The sequence below is a fragment of the Oryctolagus cuniculus genome, chromosome 8, assembly GCF_051225735.1.
Source record: "Oryctolagus cuniculus isolate XC-2025 breed Fujian yellow rabbit chromosome 8, ASM5122573v1, whole genome shotgun sequence".
In the NCBI taxonomy this organism is placed as follows: Eukaryota; Metazoa; Chordata; class Mammalia; order Lagomorpha; family Leporidae; genus Oryctolagus; species Oryctolagus cuniculus.
In genome coordinates, this window is record NC_142874.1 from 125,436,571 (window position 1) to 125,453,503 (window position 16,933).

The 16,933-nt window shown below is 36.8% G+C and overlaps 1 protein-coding gene across 1 annotated transcript; it reads right to left on the reverse strand.

The window, feature by feature from the left end:
* Positions 1 to 4,193: 4,193 nt before the first annotated feature.
* LOC149125149 (UDP-glucuronosyltransferase 2B14) lies at positions 4,194 to 16,420 on the reverse strand. Its single transcript, XM_089302677.1, has 6 exons — positions 15,664 to 16,420; positions 13,909 to 14,057; positions 11,657 to 11,788; positions 9,345 to 9,432; positions 7,427 to 7,646; positions 4,194 to 5,426 (listed from the first exon to the last, which is right to left on the reverse strand). The coding sequence occupies exons 1-6, from the start codon at positions 16,385 to 16,387 to the stop codon at positions 5,147 to 5,149; spliced, it is 1,593 nt and encodes a 530-aa protein (XP_089158803.1). The 5' UTR covers positions 16,388 to 16,420; the 3' UTR covers positions 4,194 to 5,146.
* Between the last annotated feature and the right edge of the window lie 513 nt (positions 16,421 to 16,933).

The window sequence follows — 16,933 nt, forward strand, 5'->3', positions numbered from 1 at the left end:
AACACTCACTGTGTTTAGCCTGTTTTTCATCTACTAGGATTATAGCAGTAAGGGGAGCTCAGGCTCTGTGTTTCTTCTTTATGCAAAAAAATACAATACTGCCAAAAGCCAAAAAAAAAAAAAAAAAAAAAAAAAAGGACATGTGTACCCTACCTTATCAACCCACTTTGAGCAATTTTCCATTACCACTGTGTTTTTGGTCTATTTTTTTTTAAACTTTTATTTAATGAATATAAATTTCCAAATACAGGTTATGGATTACAATGGCTTCCCCCCCATAACGTCCCTCCCACATGCAACCCTCCCCTTTCCCACTCCCTCTCCCCTTCCATTCACATCAAGATTCATTTTCGATTCTCTTTATATACAGAAGATCAGTTTAGCATACATTAAGTAAAGATTTTAACAGTTTGCTCCCACACAGAAACATAAAGTGGAAAATACTGTTTGAGTACCAGTTATAGCATTAAATCTCAATGTACAGCACACTAAGGACAAAGATCCTACATGAGGAGGAAGTGCACACACAGTGACTCCTGTGGTTGACTTAACAAATTGACACTCTTGTTTATGGCATCAGTAATCACCCTAGGCTCTTGTCATGAGCTGCCAAGGCTATGGAAGCCCCTTGAGTTCTCCAACTCTGATCATATTTAGACAAGGCCATGGTCAAAGTGGAAGTTCTCTCCTCTCTTCAGAAAAAGGTACCTCTTCTTTGATGACCCGTTCTTTCCACTGGGATCTCACTCACGGGGATCTTTCATTTAGTGTTTTTTTTTTTCCCCCAGAGTGTCTTGGCTTTCCATGCCTGAAATACTCTCATGGGCTTTTCAGCCAGATCTGCATGCCTTAAGTGCTGATTCTGAGGCCAGAGTGCTGTTTAGGACATCTGCCATTCTATGGGTCTGCTGTGTATCTCACTTCCCATGTTGGATCGTTCTCTCCCTTTTTTGTTCTATCAGCTAGCATTTGCAGACACTATTCTTGTTTATGTGATCCCTTTGGTTCTTAGTGCTATCATTATGATCAATTGTGAACAGAAATTGATCACTGGGACTAGTGAGATGGCATTGGTACATGCCACCTTGATGGGATTGAATTGGAATCCCCTGGTATGTTTCTAACTCTACCGTTTGAGGTAAGTCAGCTTGAGCATGTCCCAAATTGCACATCTCTTCCCTCTCTTATTCCCACTCTTATATTTAACAGTGATCACTTTTCAGTTAAGTTTCAGCACTTAAGAATTGTGTTTTGATTACAGTATTCAACCAAAAGTATTAAGTAGAACAAAGAAAAAAATTACTAAGAGGGATAACATATTAAGCTGCTCATCAACAGTCAGGGTGAGGGCTGATCAAGTCACCTTTTCTCATAGTGTTCATTTCACTTTAACAGGTTTCCTTTTTGGTGCTCAGTTAGTTGTCACCTATCAAGGAGAACAAGTGGTATTTGTCCCTTTGGGATTGGCTTATTTCACTCAACATAATGTTTTCCAAATTCCTAACAGGGATCACTTTTCAGTTAAAATTTAAACACCTAAGAATAATTGTGTGTTAATTAAAGAGTTCAGCCAATGGTATTAGAACAAAAAAGAAAATACTAAAATGGAGAAAATATTACATTGTACATCAACAATTAGGACAAGAGCTTATCAAGTCATTGTTTCTCATAGTGTCCATTTCACTTCAACAAGTTTCCCCTTTGGTGCTCAGTTAGTTGTCGCTGATCACGGAGAACATATGATATTTGTCCCTTTGGGACTGGCTTAATTCACTCAGCATGATGTTTTCCAAGTTCCTCCATCTTGTTGCAAATGACCTGGTTTCGTTGTTTCTTACTGCTGCATAGTATTCTAGAGTACATGTCCCATAATTTCTTTATCCAGTCTACTGTTGATGGGCATTTGGGTTGGTTCCAGGTCTTAGCTATTGTGAATTGAGCTGCAATAAACATTAATGTGCAGACAGCTTGTTTGTTTGCCAATTTCATTTGCTTTGGGTAAATTCCAAGGAGTGGGATGGCTGGGTTGATTGGTAGGTTTATATTCAGGTTTCTGAAGAATCTCCAGACTGACTTCCATAGTGGCTTAACCAATTTGCATTCCCCCCAACAGTGGGATAGTGTCCCTTTTTCCCCACATTCTCTCAGCATCTATTGTTGGTACATTTCTGAATGTGAGCCATTCTAACTGGGGTGAGATGAAACCTCGTTGTGGTTTTGATTTGCATTTCCCTGATGGCTAGTGATCTTGATCATTTTTTCATGTGTCTGTTGGCCATTTGGATTTCCTCTTTTGAAAAATATCTATTGAGGTCCTTGGCCCATCTCTTAAGTGGGTTGTTTGTTTTGATGTTGTGGAGTTTCTTGATTTTTTTTGTAGATTCTTGTTGTCAACCCTTTATATGATGCATAGTTTGCAAATATATTTTCCCATTCTGTTGGTTGCCTCTTCACTTTCCTGACTGTTTCTTTTGCAGTACAGAAACTTCTCAATTTGATGCAATCCCAAATGTTAATTTTGGCTTTGACTGCCTGTGCTTCTGGGGTGTTTTCCAAGAAGTCTTTTCCTAGTACCTGTATCTTGCAGGGTTTCACCAGATGGATTCACTGCTGAATTCTACCAGACATTTAAAGAACTGACTCCAATTCTTCTCAAACTATTCAGAACAATCGAAAAAGAGGGAGTCCTCCCAAATTCGTTCTATGAAGCCAGCATCACCTTAATTCCTAAGCCAGAAAAAGATGCAGCATTGAAAGAGAATTACAGACCAATATCCCTGATGAATAGAGATGCAAAAATCCTCAATAAAAATCTCGTCAATAGAATGCAACAACACATCAGAAAGATCATCCACCCAGACCAAGTGGGATTTATCCCTGGTATGCAGGCATGGTTTAATGTGTGAAAAACAATCAGTGTGATACACCACATTAACAGACTGCAGAAGAAAAAAAAACCATATGATTATCTCAATAGACGCTGAGAAAGCATTTGATAAAATACAACACCCTTTCATGATGAAAACTCTAAGGAAACTGGGTATGGAAGGAACATTCCTCAATACAATCAAAACAATCTATGAAAAACCCACGGCCAACATCCTATTGAATGGGGAAAAGTTGGAAGCATTTCCTCTGAGATCTGGTACCAGAAAGGGATGCTCACTCTCACCACTGCTATTCAATATAATTCTGGAAGTTCTAGCCAGAGCTATTAGGCAAGAAAAAGAAATTAAAGGGATACAAATTGGGAAGGAAGAACTCAAACTATCCCTCTTTGCAGATGATATGATTCTTCATTTAGGGGATCCAAAGAACTCTACTAAGAGATTATTGGAACTCATAGAAGATTTTGGCAAAGTAGCATGGTATAAAATCAATGCACAAAAATCAACAGCCTTTGTATACACAAGCAATGCCAAGGCTGAGGAAGAACTTCTAAGATCAATCCCATTCACAATAGCTACAAAAACAATCAAATACCTTGGAATAAATTTAACCAAGGACGTTAAAGATCTCTATGATGAAAATTACAAAACCTTAAAGAAAGAAATAGAAGAGGATACTAAGAAATGGAAAAATCTTCCATGCTCATGGATTGGAAGAATCAACATCATCAAAATGTCCATTCTCCCAAAAGCAATTTATAGATTCAATGCAATACCAATCAAGATACCAAAGACCTTCTTCTCAGATCTGGAAAAAATGATGCTGAAATTCATATGGAGACACAGGAGACCTCGAATAGCTAAAGCAATCTTGTATAACAAAAACAAAGCTGGAAGCATCACAATACCAGATTTCAGGACATACTACAGGGCAGTTGTAATCAAAACAGCATGGTACTGGTACAGAAACAGATGGATAGACCAATGGAACAGAATTGAAACACCAGAAATCAATCCAAACATCTACATCCAACTCATATTTGATCAAGGATCAGAAACCAATCCCTGGAGTAAGGACAGTCTATTCAATAAATGGTGCTGGGAAAATTGGATTTCCACGTGCAGAATCATGAAGCAAGACCCCTACCTTTCACCTTACACAAAAATTCACTCAATATGGATTAAAGACTTAGATCTACGACCTGACACCATCAAATTATTAGATAGCATTGAAAAAACCCTGCAAGATATAAGTACTGGCAAAGACTTCTTTGGTGTCTTTTGCGAGACACAATTCTTCATTATCCAATATGTGCATTTTATTTATTTATTCTCTCCTAGGTGATGTTGAGGTCAGTATATACAATAGTCATTTTCACATGCTACAGTGATCTGAATAAATTATCATGCAAACCTTAACAAGAATCTCACTCTTTTTTTTTTTGACACAGACACATATGGTCCGCATGATTTTTTTTTTAATTAAATAGAGGTTGCCAGACGCTCGCCCGCGAGAGTCCAGCGTTGTAAAGAAACAATCGCTGCTTTCTTGGTTCTCATGGAACTTTATTCATCCAGATGCAAGGCGAAAGAAAAGAAGCCAAGCCCTCATCCCCCTACACAATACTATCCCCATTATATACCCTAGGTTCCCATAGCAGGACACTCCCAGCCAATGACAAGTCTGTTCACATGCAGTCCATGCAGGCACAGTCCAATCAAGTCGAAGGGCACATAGTGCCTCAGGTCGAAAGTTCATCTTGCTCCATCCGGGTTGTTTGTGTCTTCAGGACATCCTGTGGTTAGCACTTCCTTGACTTGTTTTTCTCAGCAGCCAGCACTTCCTTAACTTGTTTTGCACAAGTTGTTACAACAGGCCATGCAAACAGCAAAGTGAGGAAGTTCCCACAGGTGGCCAGCCTGTGGTCCCCCACAGAGGTATTTCTACATAGGCACATGAAAAATTCATGCTTCTTGTACTTCTCGAATACCCTGACTTTAAAGGATCTATTTTTGGCTTTTTTGTTAGTTTCTGATTTATGATATTCTGCCTCATTCAGCATTAGAATAGAACTGCTTATGGATTTCTGGTATTAGACTTGCATATTCCTTAATGGCGAATCAACAATTAAATATATGGAATAATCTGAAAGGCACAATCCTCAAAAACTGTGCCAATCTTGTCACATCTTGATCCAAAGTGCTTGAATTAAATGGAGCAGTCTGATTTCTCTGACACCCACAGGTGTGAAAGAGCTCTAATCCCTCTTCTGCTTCTTTCCTATCTTAACGAGGTTTTGATAGACAAACAAATAACTCTTTATGACAAGAAAAATCAGAAATGCTGCACAGGACACCAGGAACCCAACCACATCCAAAGAGTGGTACTGGAACCAGGTGAGGTCGTGGGCTGCAACCCTAAGGTGTTTTGCTCCTTTGTGCCGCATGACATACTCGATCCAGAAGACTGCTCGATCCAGGGGCTTCATGGGCTGATCATGGTGAATACTGGATAATGTCATGACATTCTCTTTATAGCTGAAGGGAAAACCAGTAGACAACAAATTACAGAATGAAATACAAAAAATTGATATCTTATTTTCATGTAGATAAAATGCATGTCACTTAAACATGGAAGAAAAATGAATGATATTTTCTTTGAGGGTTACCATACTGATCTTAACTAATAGGCTAGAATTTATTAGAAGCATAAGAAATTCAATGTGTAGATACTCAATATGTATATACAGAACTTGGGTGAGAATAAGTTTTGCTAACATTACACCCTAGGAATTGGGATCACCTAGTCCTAAATGTAAGAAGAAGAAAACACAAAAACAAAACCAAAAATTATTGAATGTGTAGAACTGGAATTATAGACTAGGAATTAGGGAGGATTTTATGTACAAGGTTCAAAACAATATCAAAATGTAGATGTAGAAGGCAGATCCATGAAAAAGCGTAGTTACATTTCTGGGCAAAGTCGATAAGGTTTGCACCAACCACAGTAGGGACAATATCAAAATGTAGATGTAGAAGGCAGATCCATGAAAAAGCGTAATTACATTTCTGGGCAAAGTCGATAAGGTTTGCACCAACCACAGTAGGGATATTGGCCTTGTATCCATGGATAAATGACTACAACTATTAAGGTATCATAGTGAATTAATTACATTGCTTTGAATCCTGATTCTGACACTTCCTTGTCCTTCCTATCAATTTCTCTATTCCTAGTTGTTCATTTCTAAATGGGATGGATAGGAATAGTACCTTTCTTATTCTAATGTTCTGAGTTCCTCTTTAAGTGATTCTTAGAATACTGTCAATTATTCTTTGCATATATTAGACCATCAATAAATGTTTTTATTATTTTTGTTGTTGTTGCTGTTTTAGTATTATGATCTTAGCATCTAGAGAGTACTCAACATTTTACTTTGAGACATTGCAACTGCATTGTTGCTAGTGATAGAATGTAGCAATGTGGCTTACCAAATCTGAACCGAAAAGTGCTATAGCATGACATGGAAACAATCGCAGTGGAGGGAAATCCTCTTCCTACCATTAAGAATGCACAGGAGGAAGACAATTTTCAGAGGAGTAAATCTGAAAATCCAAGTTGTTTACCAATACCAGTAGCAGGATCAGAATGTTAGCATAGAAACGTGGCAAAGCAATAAATGTAATGGAAATTAGAAATGGACTATGACATGCTGGCTTCTGGAAAATAAACCATTTTAGAATTTTAAAAAGAAAAATAAGTAACTACCATGTGAGATCATGAATATGTTAAGCTGCTTCTCTATAGGAACCTTTTGACTATCTACACATAACCCATAACATCATGTTGTATACCTGAAATACACATGGAGAATGTATTTTAAAAATAACATCTTATAAATGCCCTTGTTTTAGGGCCTTGCTTTGGCATAGTGGGCAAATATACCTCCTGCAGTGCCAGCATCCCCTATGTGCACTGCTTCAAGTCCCAGCTGCTCCATTTCTGATCCAGCTCTCTGCTGTGGCCTGGGAAAGCAGTAGAAGATGGCAGCTCTTGTCGTTGCAGCCAGCTTGGAGTGTGAACCAGGAGATGGAAGACCTCTCTCTCTGCCTCCCCTCTTTCTATGTAACTCTGACTTTATAATAAATAAATAAATCTTTAAAAAATACAAAAAAAAAAACACTCGTAAATGGGCTTAAAGTAGGTGAGTACATTTATAACATTTGTGCTTACCTTCTGCATTTGTGTTCTTAATGCTTTCATTTAATCCTGTTTTAGTCGTCTTCAGTTACACCTCTCATTCCATTTCTAGGCTATTTGAGATATGCACACTATCTGAAAATCTATGACAAACCCGTCTCTTAAAACTACTCAAAAACATTATGAAACTCATAAGAACTATTTGACAATTTCCTTCCAACTTGAAGAAAATTTGTGCTCAATGTTTTTGCCCTTTTTCAGACTCAACTGTTGCACTCTTGGCCTGCAGGTGAAAACTTATGTGTAAATATTACACAGATTTAATGAAAGTAATACTCACGAGGGGTCATTGATGACTGTCTTCAAGGCATTGAGCAAATCTTCACTTGACATTGTTTTCCAGTTCAGCCTAATGGCTGCCCCCTTGGCCGTCATGTGGGCAATATTATCAGGTTGCTCCCCAAACAAAGGAAGTCCCACCATAGGGATGCCATGGTGGATTGCCTCATAGATGCCATTGGCTCCACCATGAGTTACAAAGGCTTTGGTTTTTGGATGACCTAGGATTGAGGGATTTTCAATAAGATTATTATGTATGTCTCAGAAATGAAATATGAACAGAATTACACACTGAAGAGAACCATTATCTCTAGATAACAGATCATGAGAGCATTAAATCTGCATTTAGATTGCGTTCAGTTCAAGAAGAAGAGGCACCTAAGTACATTGGAGAGATAAGTGAAGACTATGTGGAAGAGCAAGTGTGAAATTTTACTTGAGCAGTGAATACATGATAAACACCAAGAAAGAGGATATTCCAGAAAAAATAAACTTCATTTTCAAAAATTGAAGCTGAGTGCATTTTGAACATTTTATTACAAGATATAGTATATTTCTCTGACCTCAGAATCAGCCCTAAAAGCATTCGGGTCTGGCTGAAAAGTCCATGACAGCATTTCAGGCATGGAAAGCCAAGACACTGTGGCAACAAATTGCCCTACATGAAAGACCTCATTGGGTGAGACCCCCCCCCACCCAGAGGAAAGAAGTGGTCATTAAAGAAGGAGGTATTTTTCTCTGAAGGGAGAAGAGAACTTCCACGAGCTCATGGCCTTGTCTAAATAATTATGGAGTTTGTGGATTCAAACGGCTTTCAGAACCTATGCAGTTCATGTCAAGAGCCTGGGGTGATCACAGATATCACACATTACAGTGTTAATTGTTAAATTTAGAGCAGGAGTCACTATGCACTAACTTCCCATGCAGGACCTCTGTAGTCAAAGAGTTGAAGTATAATTATGTCTAAGTGCTTGTCAAAGATGTGTTGGCTGTTCTTTTGATGTCTCTTTAAAGTTAATTAAAGTTAATTCTTGGATGTTTCTTTAAAGTTAATTTTCTAAAAAAATAAGTGAAATTATCTTCAAGATGCAGTAACTTTGAACAGACTTTGTCTCCATTGTTGAGGAACAATTGTTTTCATGCAAATTGTTGAGCTTTTTATTTAACATAGAGTTGGTCTTCTGCATATAAAGTTAATCGAAAATGGATCTTAGTGGAGAATGGGAATGAGAATGAGAGAAGGAAGAGGTAGAGGGGTGGGAGTGGGGGTGGGAGGATGGGTGTGAAATCACAATATTCCTGAAGTTGTACTTATGAAAAACATTGAGTCCGTATTCCTTAAATAAATGTTTCTTTCAGAAAAATATAAATTAAATAAAATTAAATTCATAAAAAAAAAAACCAAAAGAGCAAAAACACAAACCAAAAAAGATATAGTACATTCACTAAGTCTGTTTTTGAGGTGCTCCAAACAACCAGGAGTGGCACTGTGGCAATACTGAAAACGGACAAAGTACAGCCAACACTTCATTTTGATACATGCTATCACTTCACAATAAAGACTTTTCCCAAAGGAAATGCAGGATCATTCATAATAACAAAGTGTGTTGTTTTCCAGAGGCTTTCAAAAACAACACAGTGAGAGGACAGAAATAATATTTGAATTAGGAGACAGAAAATGCAGGAAATTGTTGAAAGTGAAAGATATTTTGATTCCAGCCACAAAACATGTAAATGTGCATTTAAGAAAATGCTCAGTGTTTTAGGTTATTATATTTCTCCTAGAGCTAGAAAATAAATTTAAATATGTTTGATGCTGAGTTTCTCCATAAGATGTGGCCATGCAGATTTCAGTTAAACTATTATCATCCGAATTGGCTTTTATTTGTGTTTTCAGCAATTGTTCTCCAGAGTCTTACCAAGAAGATCATTCTGGGGGATCCAGTCATAGATCCGAGTGTTGGGTCCTAATGTTTTTGGTTTCTGGCCATCAAATCTCCATATAACCTATTAGATAAAGAGAATATCTAACCCATGAGCTTAATTTCAAATGATAGTGTATTGCAATTCTAATGCATTTCAGAGGTCCCCTAGCTAATTGCTGTCCATAGGAAAGAAGGATGAGGGCTTAAGTAATGAGAACTACTAAATGCCTGAAGTAAACAGAGGGCTTACTTTTCCGTACTTGTTGTATATGCAGTCAAGTGTGGAAAGTAACCATTATGTTTCACATGTAGCAGCTTAGTTTTGTGAGATGATGAATGAATAATTCAAGTATTTAATCACAGTGCATACTTTTCATGTTAAAAATGTGTATTTTTCTGTTATAATAATCATGCAATTATAATATTAAGGTTTTTATTTAAAAATAGAGTGGAAGTTTAGTTACATCCATGTTTTCATAATTTCTTTATGATTTCACATCTTTTAATTGAAAAAAGCAATTCTGTATGATCATAAATATGTGAGAAATAAATTAATTCTGCTTAGGAACTATATATCATTTGTTTTAGGTTACAAATTATGAAGCACTATTTCTAAGAAGAATTTCAAGTTGCAACTTTGAAATGAATCCAAAATATTATAATTCTTGCTAGAGTTGGAAATATTTTAAAAGTACAGGGAAAGGCTAATTCATGTACAGCAAAGCAGTTGAAAAAAATCTATAATTGTGATGCCATTAAATTTTCTTCAGTTGATTTTGACCCTTCTACAATGAACTATAAAGCATTGAGAGACATGATTAGTATGTGCTGCTATACCCAATCACCATGCCCTGTACTAAAGTCTGATAGAGGCTTAGGAATTTCTGAGAAATTCTCATAAATTGAAGTGTAAACCAGAAGTGCTTCACTTCTGGATGCTTTGTGAGTCTTAAATTCAGCTTCTCAGCAAAATAATGATGATGATGATGATGATGATGATGATGATAATTTAGGTGATTAAAAGAAACTTATATGAGATTAAAAAATGGTTCATAAATACCTACAGATAAAAGATACATTGCATACATTAGAAAATTAGTCTCTGCTGTATTTTCTGGAATTGGGAGCACCTGAACCTCTTCCCATGCCACATTTGTCTCTACTTGATTCCTTATACCCCCCCGCCTCCCTTACCAACCCAGAAAAAGCTATTAATGGGCTGGATTAGAAACAAATTCTTGAGGTTCCATATTTTGTACTGCATGGAGTGCACCTCTGGTTACAACCCTCCTCCACTCTTTCTCTTACACATTCAGATTTAGACATTGATGGAGTCCAGTCCCAAGGGACTGGCTAGAATTTTTTTCCCCTTTCTCTAAACTTCTTAGCTAAGTATGTGACAATTTCGCCTGGGGATTGGTGAGACATGATCCTCCTTTGTTGAAATAGGTTTGTGAGTAGAACTATGAATAGACCCATTCACACATTAAGGGGAATCAAGAAGCTATATGGGAAAATCTAAACTGTATGATGTACTTCAGGTATTTTTTCATATCCACCTATATTCATTATGCAGACAGCAATTAACATTTAAATCTTTTCTAATAATATCTTTAGTGCATACAATAGTGTGGGCATTGCTTGAAGGGAAAAGATCAAAGAATAGGGTAAAATCTGGTGATTTCTATATACCTGTCTGCTTTTTTAGGATACTAATAAACCTTTGGGGCCAGTCTGTGGCATAGTGGGTAAAGTTACCACCTGCAGTGCTGGCATTCCATATGGGCACAGATTCCAGTCCTGGCTGCTCCACTTCCTATCCAACTCTCTGCTATGACATGAAAAGCAGTAAAAGATGGCCCAAGTCTTTGGGCCTTTGTATCCACCTGGGAGACCTGGAAGAAGCTCCTGGGTCCTGGCTTCGGATCGGCACAGCTCCAGCCATTATGGCTATCTGGGGAGTGAACAAGTGGATGAAAGATTTCTCTCTGCCTCTGCCTCTGCCTCTGTGTAATTCTCTATCTTTCAAATAAATAAATAAATAAATCTTTGCAAAAAACTTAAAGTTTATGCTGTATCTCAAATATATTTATTTCTAATCACAAAATGTATTCCAGAGTATTTGAAATAAAAAACCTTCAGCACTCCTTTAGCATCTTAGAAGTCTCTGTTTTTAAATTGATATCTAAGAAGAATTAGAACTATCATAGCTGTTTACATTTCAAAAAAAAGTTTCTGTAATCAGTCCCTTTACAGAGTTAAACAATCATCCAGTAGCTCCCCACCATTAGGATACTTTTTCTAACCTTTTGTGGAAGCTGGGCAAAGGCCGATGCAATCAAATTGGCCCTTTCTTCTGTCATGTTGCTGACCATGGACCCCAGGGAAAACACCACAACTCCCTCTTCTCCAGAGCTCTGCACAAAGTCTTCCATTTCCTGTGAAGAAAAAATTTGCACCATCACAAAAGGCCAGCCACACAGCAAACACTAGTGAAAAGATTGCTAAGAACAACAAAGGAAATAACAGTATTATCAGGAATTATTGGAGTAGTAGCTGATGTAAATCCATGGTATGCAAAATTTGCCACTTATCCATTTCTTAGTTTAAAGGTATTGGTGTGAAAACCATGTCACACATTTTTTTTTTCTGATAACTGAACGTTAAACACAATGTACATTCTAGGATATATATTAAAGAAATATAATCCTAATCCACATTTCTTTTGTATGAGAAAAATATGCTCTTTTTCTATTTATCTTCTTTACCCTGCTGTTTTCAACAAACCTCCTTTTTGGAATGATTTGGTGTTGTTAAGGATTCTTTGCTAAAGGAATTGTAATGGTATGGCATACACATATATATGTTATTTGTTCATTCCTTGTGATACTGGCTATTTAGTTATTTCCAATATTTATTTTAGAAATAACTGCTGTACCTATTGATTACACATGTTATTTCCTCCTTATATTTTCATATCAGTATATTATATGACCAAACATAGAAGCTATTTTAAGATTCTCACTTGTCTAATTTCTCAGAGTAGAGATTATCTGAAAATTTGATAATTCATGAAAAATCAAGTTATTATGGGAATAAAGGTAGTACTAACAAAAGAATAAGAGAGATTTCACAATCAATGCCTTTGATTCAAGGCTCATTCCTGTATTATTTCAAATTATTATCAACCCATCTCATTGTTTTCCTTGTCCTTCAACTTTTTGTATTATTTTTCTTAACCATTTATTATTCAACTTAAGAATGAACAAATGTTATTCCACTGTGTATAATTAACATATTTTCTTTATTTGTTCATCAGTAGATAGATACATGGGTTGTATCCATTTATTGGCCAATGTGAACAGTGGAGCAATATACAGAAGTGCAGATGTTTCAGACTAAAATCAGTTCCTTTTGGTATCACACATTTTTATTTTGAACTTGACTTTTAATAACCATATTTCTCACACTCTCACACAGCACAACATGAGGATGGTATTCTTAGATGATCAGCAATAATCTTGTTTATGAATGTTAACTTTTAGCTACATATCATCTGTAGTGAAACTGTGTATGTTTGTGTGTGTGTGTGTGTGCTTTAAGGTTTACTTATGTAATTGAAAGTCAAAGTTACTAAGAAAGAGAGGGAGAAACAATGAGACAAAGACAGAGACAGAGAGAGAAAGAGAGAGAGAGAGAGAGAAAGAGAGAGAGAGAGAGAGAATGAATCTTCCATCTGATGGTTCCCTCTCCAAAGGGCCACAATGGCTAAGGCTAAGCCAGGCTGAAGCCAAGACCCAGGAGCTTCATCCGGGTCTTTCATGTGGGTGGCAGGAGCACACACATTTAGGCTATCTTCCACTGATTTCAAAGGCCATTAGCAGGGAGATGGATAGGAAGGGAATCAGCTGGGACTGTCACCCTTATGTGATATCCGTGTTGCAGGCAGTGGCTTTACCCACTATGCCACAACACCGGCCCCGGTGTCTGAACTCTTACAGCAACCTCCTGAATGATTCTTCTTTCCTCAGTCTTGGCTCTGGCTCTGTGCAGATGAATCAATCACTGTATACTGCAGGCTTTTTTTTTTAAAAAAGAACTTTATTAAAAGATTAGAATATGTTTCATGTATTTCATATATACAATTCTAAGAAGAAAACCATACTTCCCTCATTTGGTCATATCTCTCCTCGGTTTATCTCCTCTCAGGTCCTCTCTCCAATGCCCTCACTAGGTATTTTAACTTATTCATTTTTTTCTGGATACAAATTCTCTCTCTAGAGAAATCAACCTTATAGTCAACTTAATTCTCTTATACTAAACTCTACCTTTTTTTTTTTTTTAACAGAATCTCTTAGGTAATACACACGGTTCTCCAATGATCACGAAATCTGAATATTGTGATTGTCTAGAAGATATGTGTTTGTAGTTAATAGGCCACTTTATCTGGTTTTCATAACTTTCTCCCTATGCGCCAAATGTTCTAAATGAACAATGAAAGATCATATGCACTGAAAATGCAAAACAAACAGAACAGAGCAAATAGGAATCTGTTTACCTTGGGCAGAGGTTTGGCAGGTTTGCAGTGGAGCCCTCCAACAAATTGAATATTTGGTAAGGTTGGGCGAGGAAACTCCAAGTCCCAGTAGCTTCGAATGAGCCACATGTCAGCTTTCCCCACTAGCTCTGAGAATGTAACAGGTCTTCCTGAATGGGGAGAGAAAAGGCAAGGTAAAGAGAGAATTGTGATGTGAGGTATTGCATGTAAAGTTCTGAGAGATGTTGAAGTGATACAGTCAGTGACGATATGAGTACCCTGTACACATTCTTTACATATTAGATATATACAAACCCAATGAAAAGAGAGCTTGTGTCTCTAGTATCACCTCTGTATATACAAAATCATGCTCAGTATAATAATCCACAATAGAATTAGATGCATATTTCTTTTTTCTGTAAAGTTGCAAAAGTAGCAAATGCAAATTTAAACAACTATGTTAGATACAGAAGGGAACATAATCTTGAATAGAACTTTCCTGGCAGTACTCAGTCTGGTTTCTGCAATTTAGCAAGCTGGAGCCAGTATGGACTTTCCGGGTGAACTGTGAGGTTTTCTTTGTCCTCTCCTCCTGCTTATTTTCTTTTTTTTTTTTTTCTCCTTCTCCTCCTCCACCTCTTCCTCCTTCTTCTACTTCATTTATGTTTATTTGAATAAATACAGAGAGAGAGGTTGGGAGAAAACTTCATCTGCTTATTCATTCTCCAAGTGGTTACAACAGACAAGGTTAGACCACCCTGAAGCCAGGAACCATGAAGTCCTTGTGGTTCTCCCAAATGGGTGGCAGAGACCCAAGTACTTGGGCCATCACCATCTGCCCTCTGAGCATATATGAAGGAAGTTGGATCAAGCACTCTAGTATGGGATGCAAGAGTTCCAAGTGGCAGTTTAACTTACTTCAACACCAGCCCCACACTGTGAGATGTTTAAGAGTGTGACTGAGTTCCTTATACTGATTGTTGTTTGGGGTTCACTTAAAGAAAATACCAATATTTATTTACACAGAAATTGATATATAAATAATTATGATCATCGCTGAAAGTATTTTTTAAATTATAAAACAGTGCATTTGTGTTCCCCATTAGTTTCAACTCATTTTTACTCAAGAAAGATAATTCTAAAAAATTGACTAATTACATATATATCTATTCTTCAATGAGATATTTATAAAGAGATAATAATGTAATATGGCATCAATAGAATCCTCAAATAATAGGTTTTTCAGTCTGTGATAAAACATTTTATATCTCAGTTGTGAAAGAACCATTTAGGTTATGTTGAAAAATTCTTTAATGATTAAATAAGGAAACCCTTGCCCACCAGGTAAACAATTTACTCAATTATTCTTATAGACACTTGGGCTAAAATCTGTAGCACATTGATCTTCATGTCTCCATCCACCATGATATTAGGAAAGAAAAAAATAAAGAATAAAGATGGTAGTGAATTATCATTGGCTTATCTATACAACAAGTAAATTATGAAAAAATGGATATGGAATTCCTTAGAGAAATCTTCAGGGTTCTATTTGGATTTGTGTGACCTCCTACGATGCCATATCGTGGTGATGAGCCTCTGGTTTCTCACTGACCTGGAATATATATTTATCCATAACATCTGAGAGATTAATAAATCATTTCATCTTTCTATTTTTTCATAAAAGAAATATTCCTCTGACTTTCTGTTCATACAACCTCAGATTCACAGTTATAACAAAGTTAGGACTCGACATTACCAACAAAATACATGGCTTACCTAGTACTTCACTATAAAATCGGTCCCACCTCTTCTTAGTAATCATTTGAAACCAGAAGTCAAAATAAAGCATACATAGCATATTGTTTACCCTCTCCATGAATGTCATTTTCCCACTTAAATCAGAAAGAATAATAGGAACATAGGAAGGAGGAACTGAAAGTCCTCCACTATATTTTTCCATAGTGTAGCCGGGAGTGAAGCGGAGACTGTACACAAAGGGTATTTTAAGCAGCTCGGCCAGCAGCTCACCACAAGGACCAACAGCATCTGAAAGAAGGATGTCAAATCTTGACTCCTGTAGCTTTGTCATGAGTGTCTTGTTGAAAACTACTTCTTTACAGAAATTTTCACAACTGTCAGAATATTCTGAAAAGAGCTTTTGCAGTAGTGAAAAATATTTCCATTGTGAGTTCTGGCGTGCATTTGTCCATGTACTAACAAAGTGTACAAAAAAATCTTCCAGGTCATCTTTGGTGGCAGCAATAGGAAAAGTTTCAAATTTAATATTAGCTTGTTTGCTTGGATCAATGAAAATGGAAGCTGAATTTCTCAGAACAATCACCTCATGACCTCTCCGGACAAGTTCATCCAGGATTACATTTAAATTCATCCAGTGACTGTACTCCACAGGCCACACCAGCACCTTTCCACAGCTCCCAGTTCTGAAGCAACAACTCAGCTGTAGCAGCAACAGCAGAACTGAAACATGTATCACAGACATCTTGGTGAAATCAGTGCTTCCTCTCCAATTGCTGTCCCTTTATGTCACTACTCATGTTTATATCCATGAAGAAATTTAACAAGTTAAAATATAACTTGACATTGATCTAAGTAATTATATTGTATAAACACTCAGAGCGAAGGACTGGGATGGTAGGTGGAAAAGCCAAGGTAAATGATTTTATGTTTATATGAATGATATTAGTGTCTTTTTATAATTAAGTATTTTCACTTAGCTCTGAGACAATGACCTGTGTGTACAAGTCAACCATGTTATGTAAAAGTGTAGAATAGTGTCAAGAGCTGTGGCAAATGAGAGGCAATGACATGACCCAAAAATAGAGATAATGTAATTTTGCTGCTTCTCCACATTTCCTGCACAGTATGGTCCAAGAGATTATTTGTAAAGATTTTCACAGAGTATAATTTACATACATAAAATTCTAAATTCACAACTCAAAGTGTATAATTCAATGTTGTAGTATACTATTCATATGAATATGCAACCACCATCACTAAAACTTTTTGAACATTTCATTACTCCAAA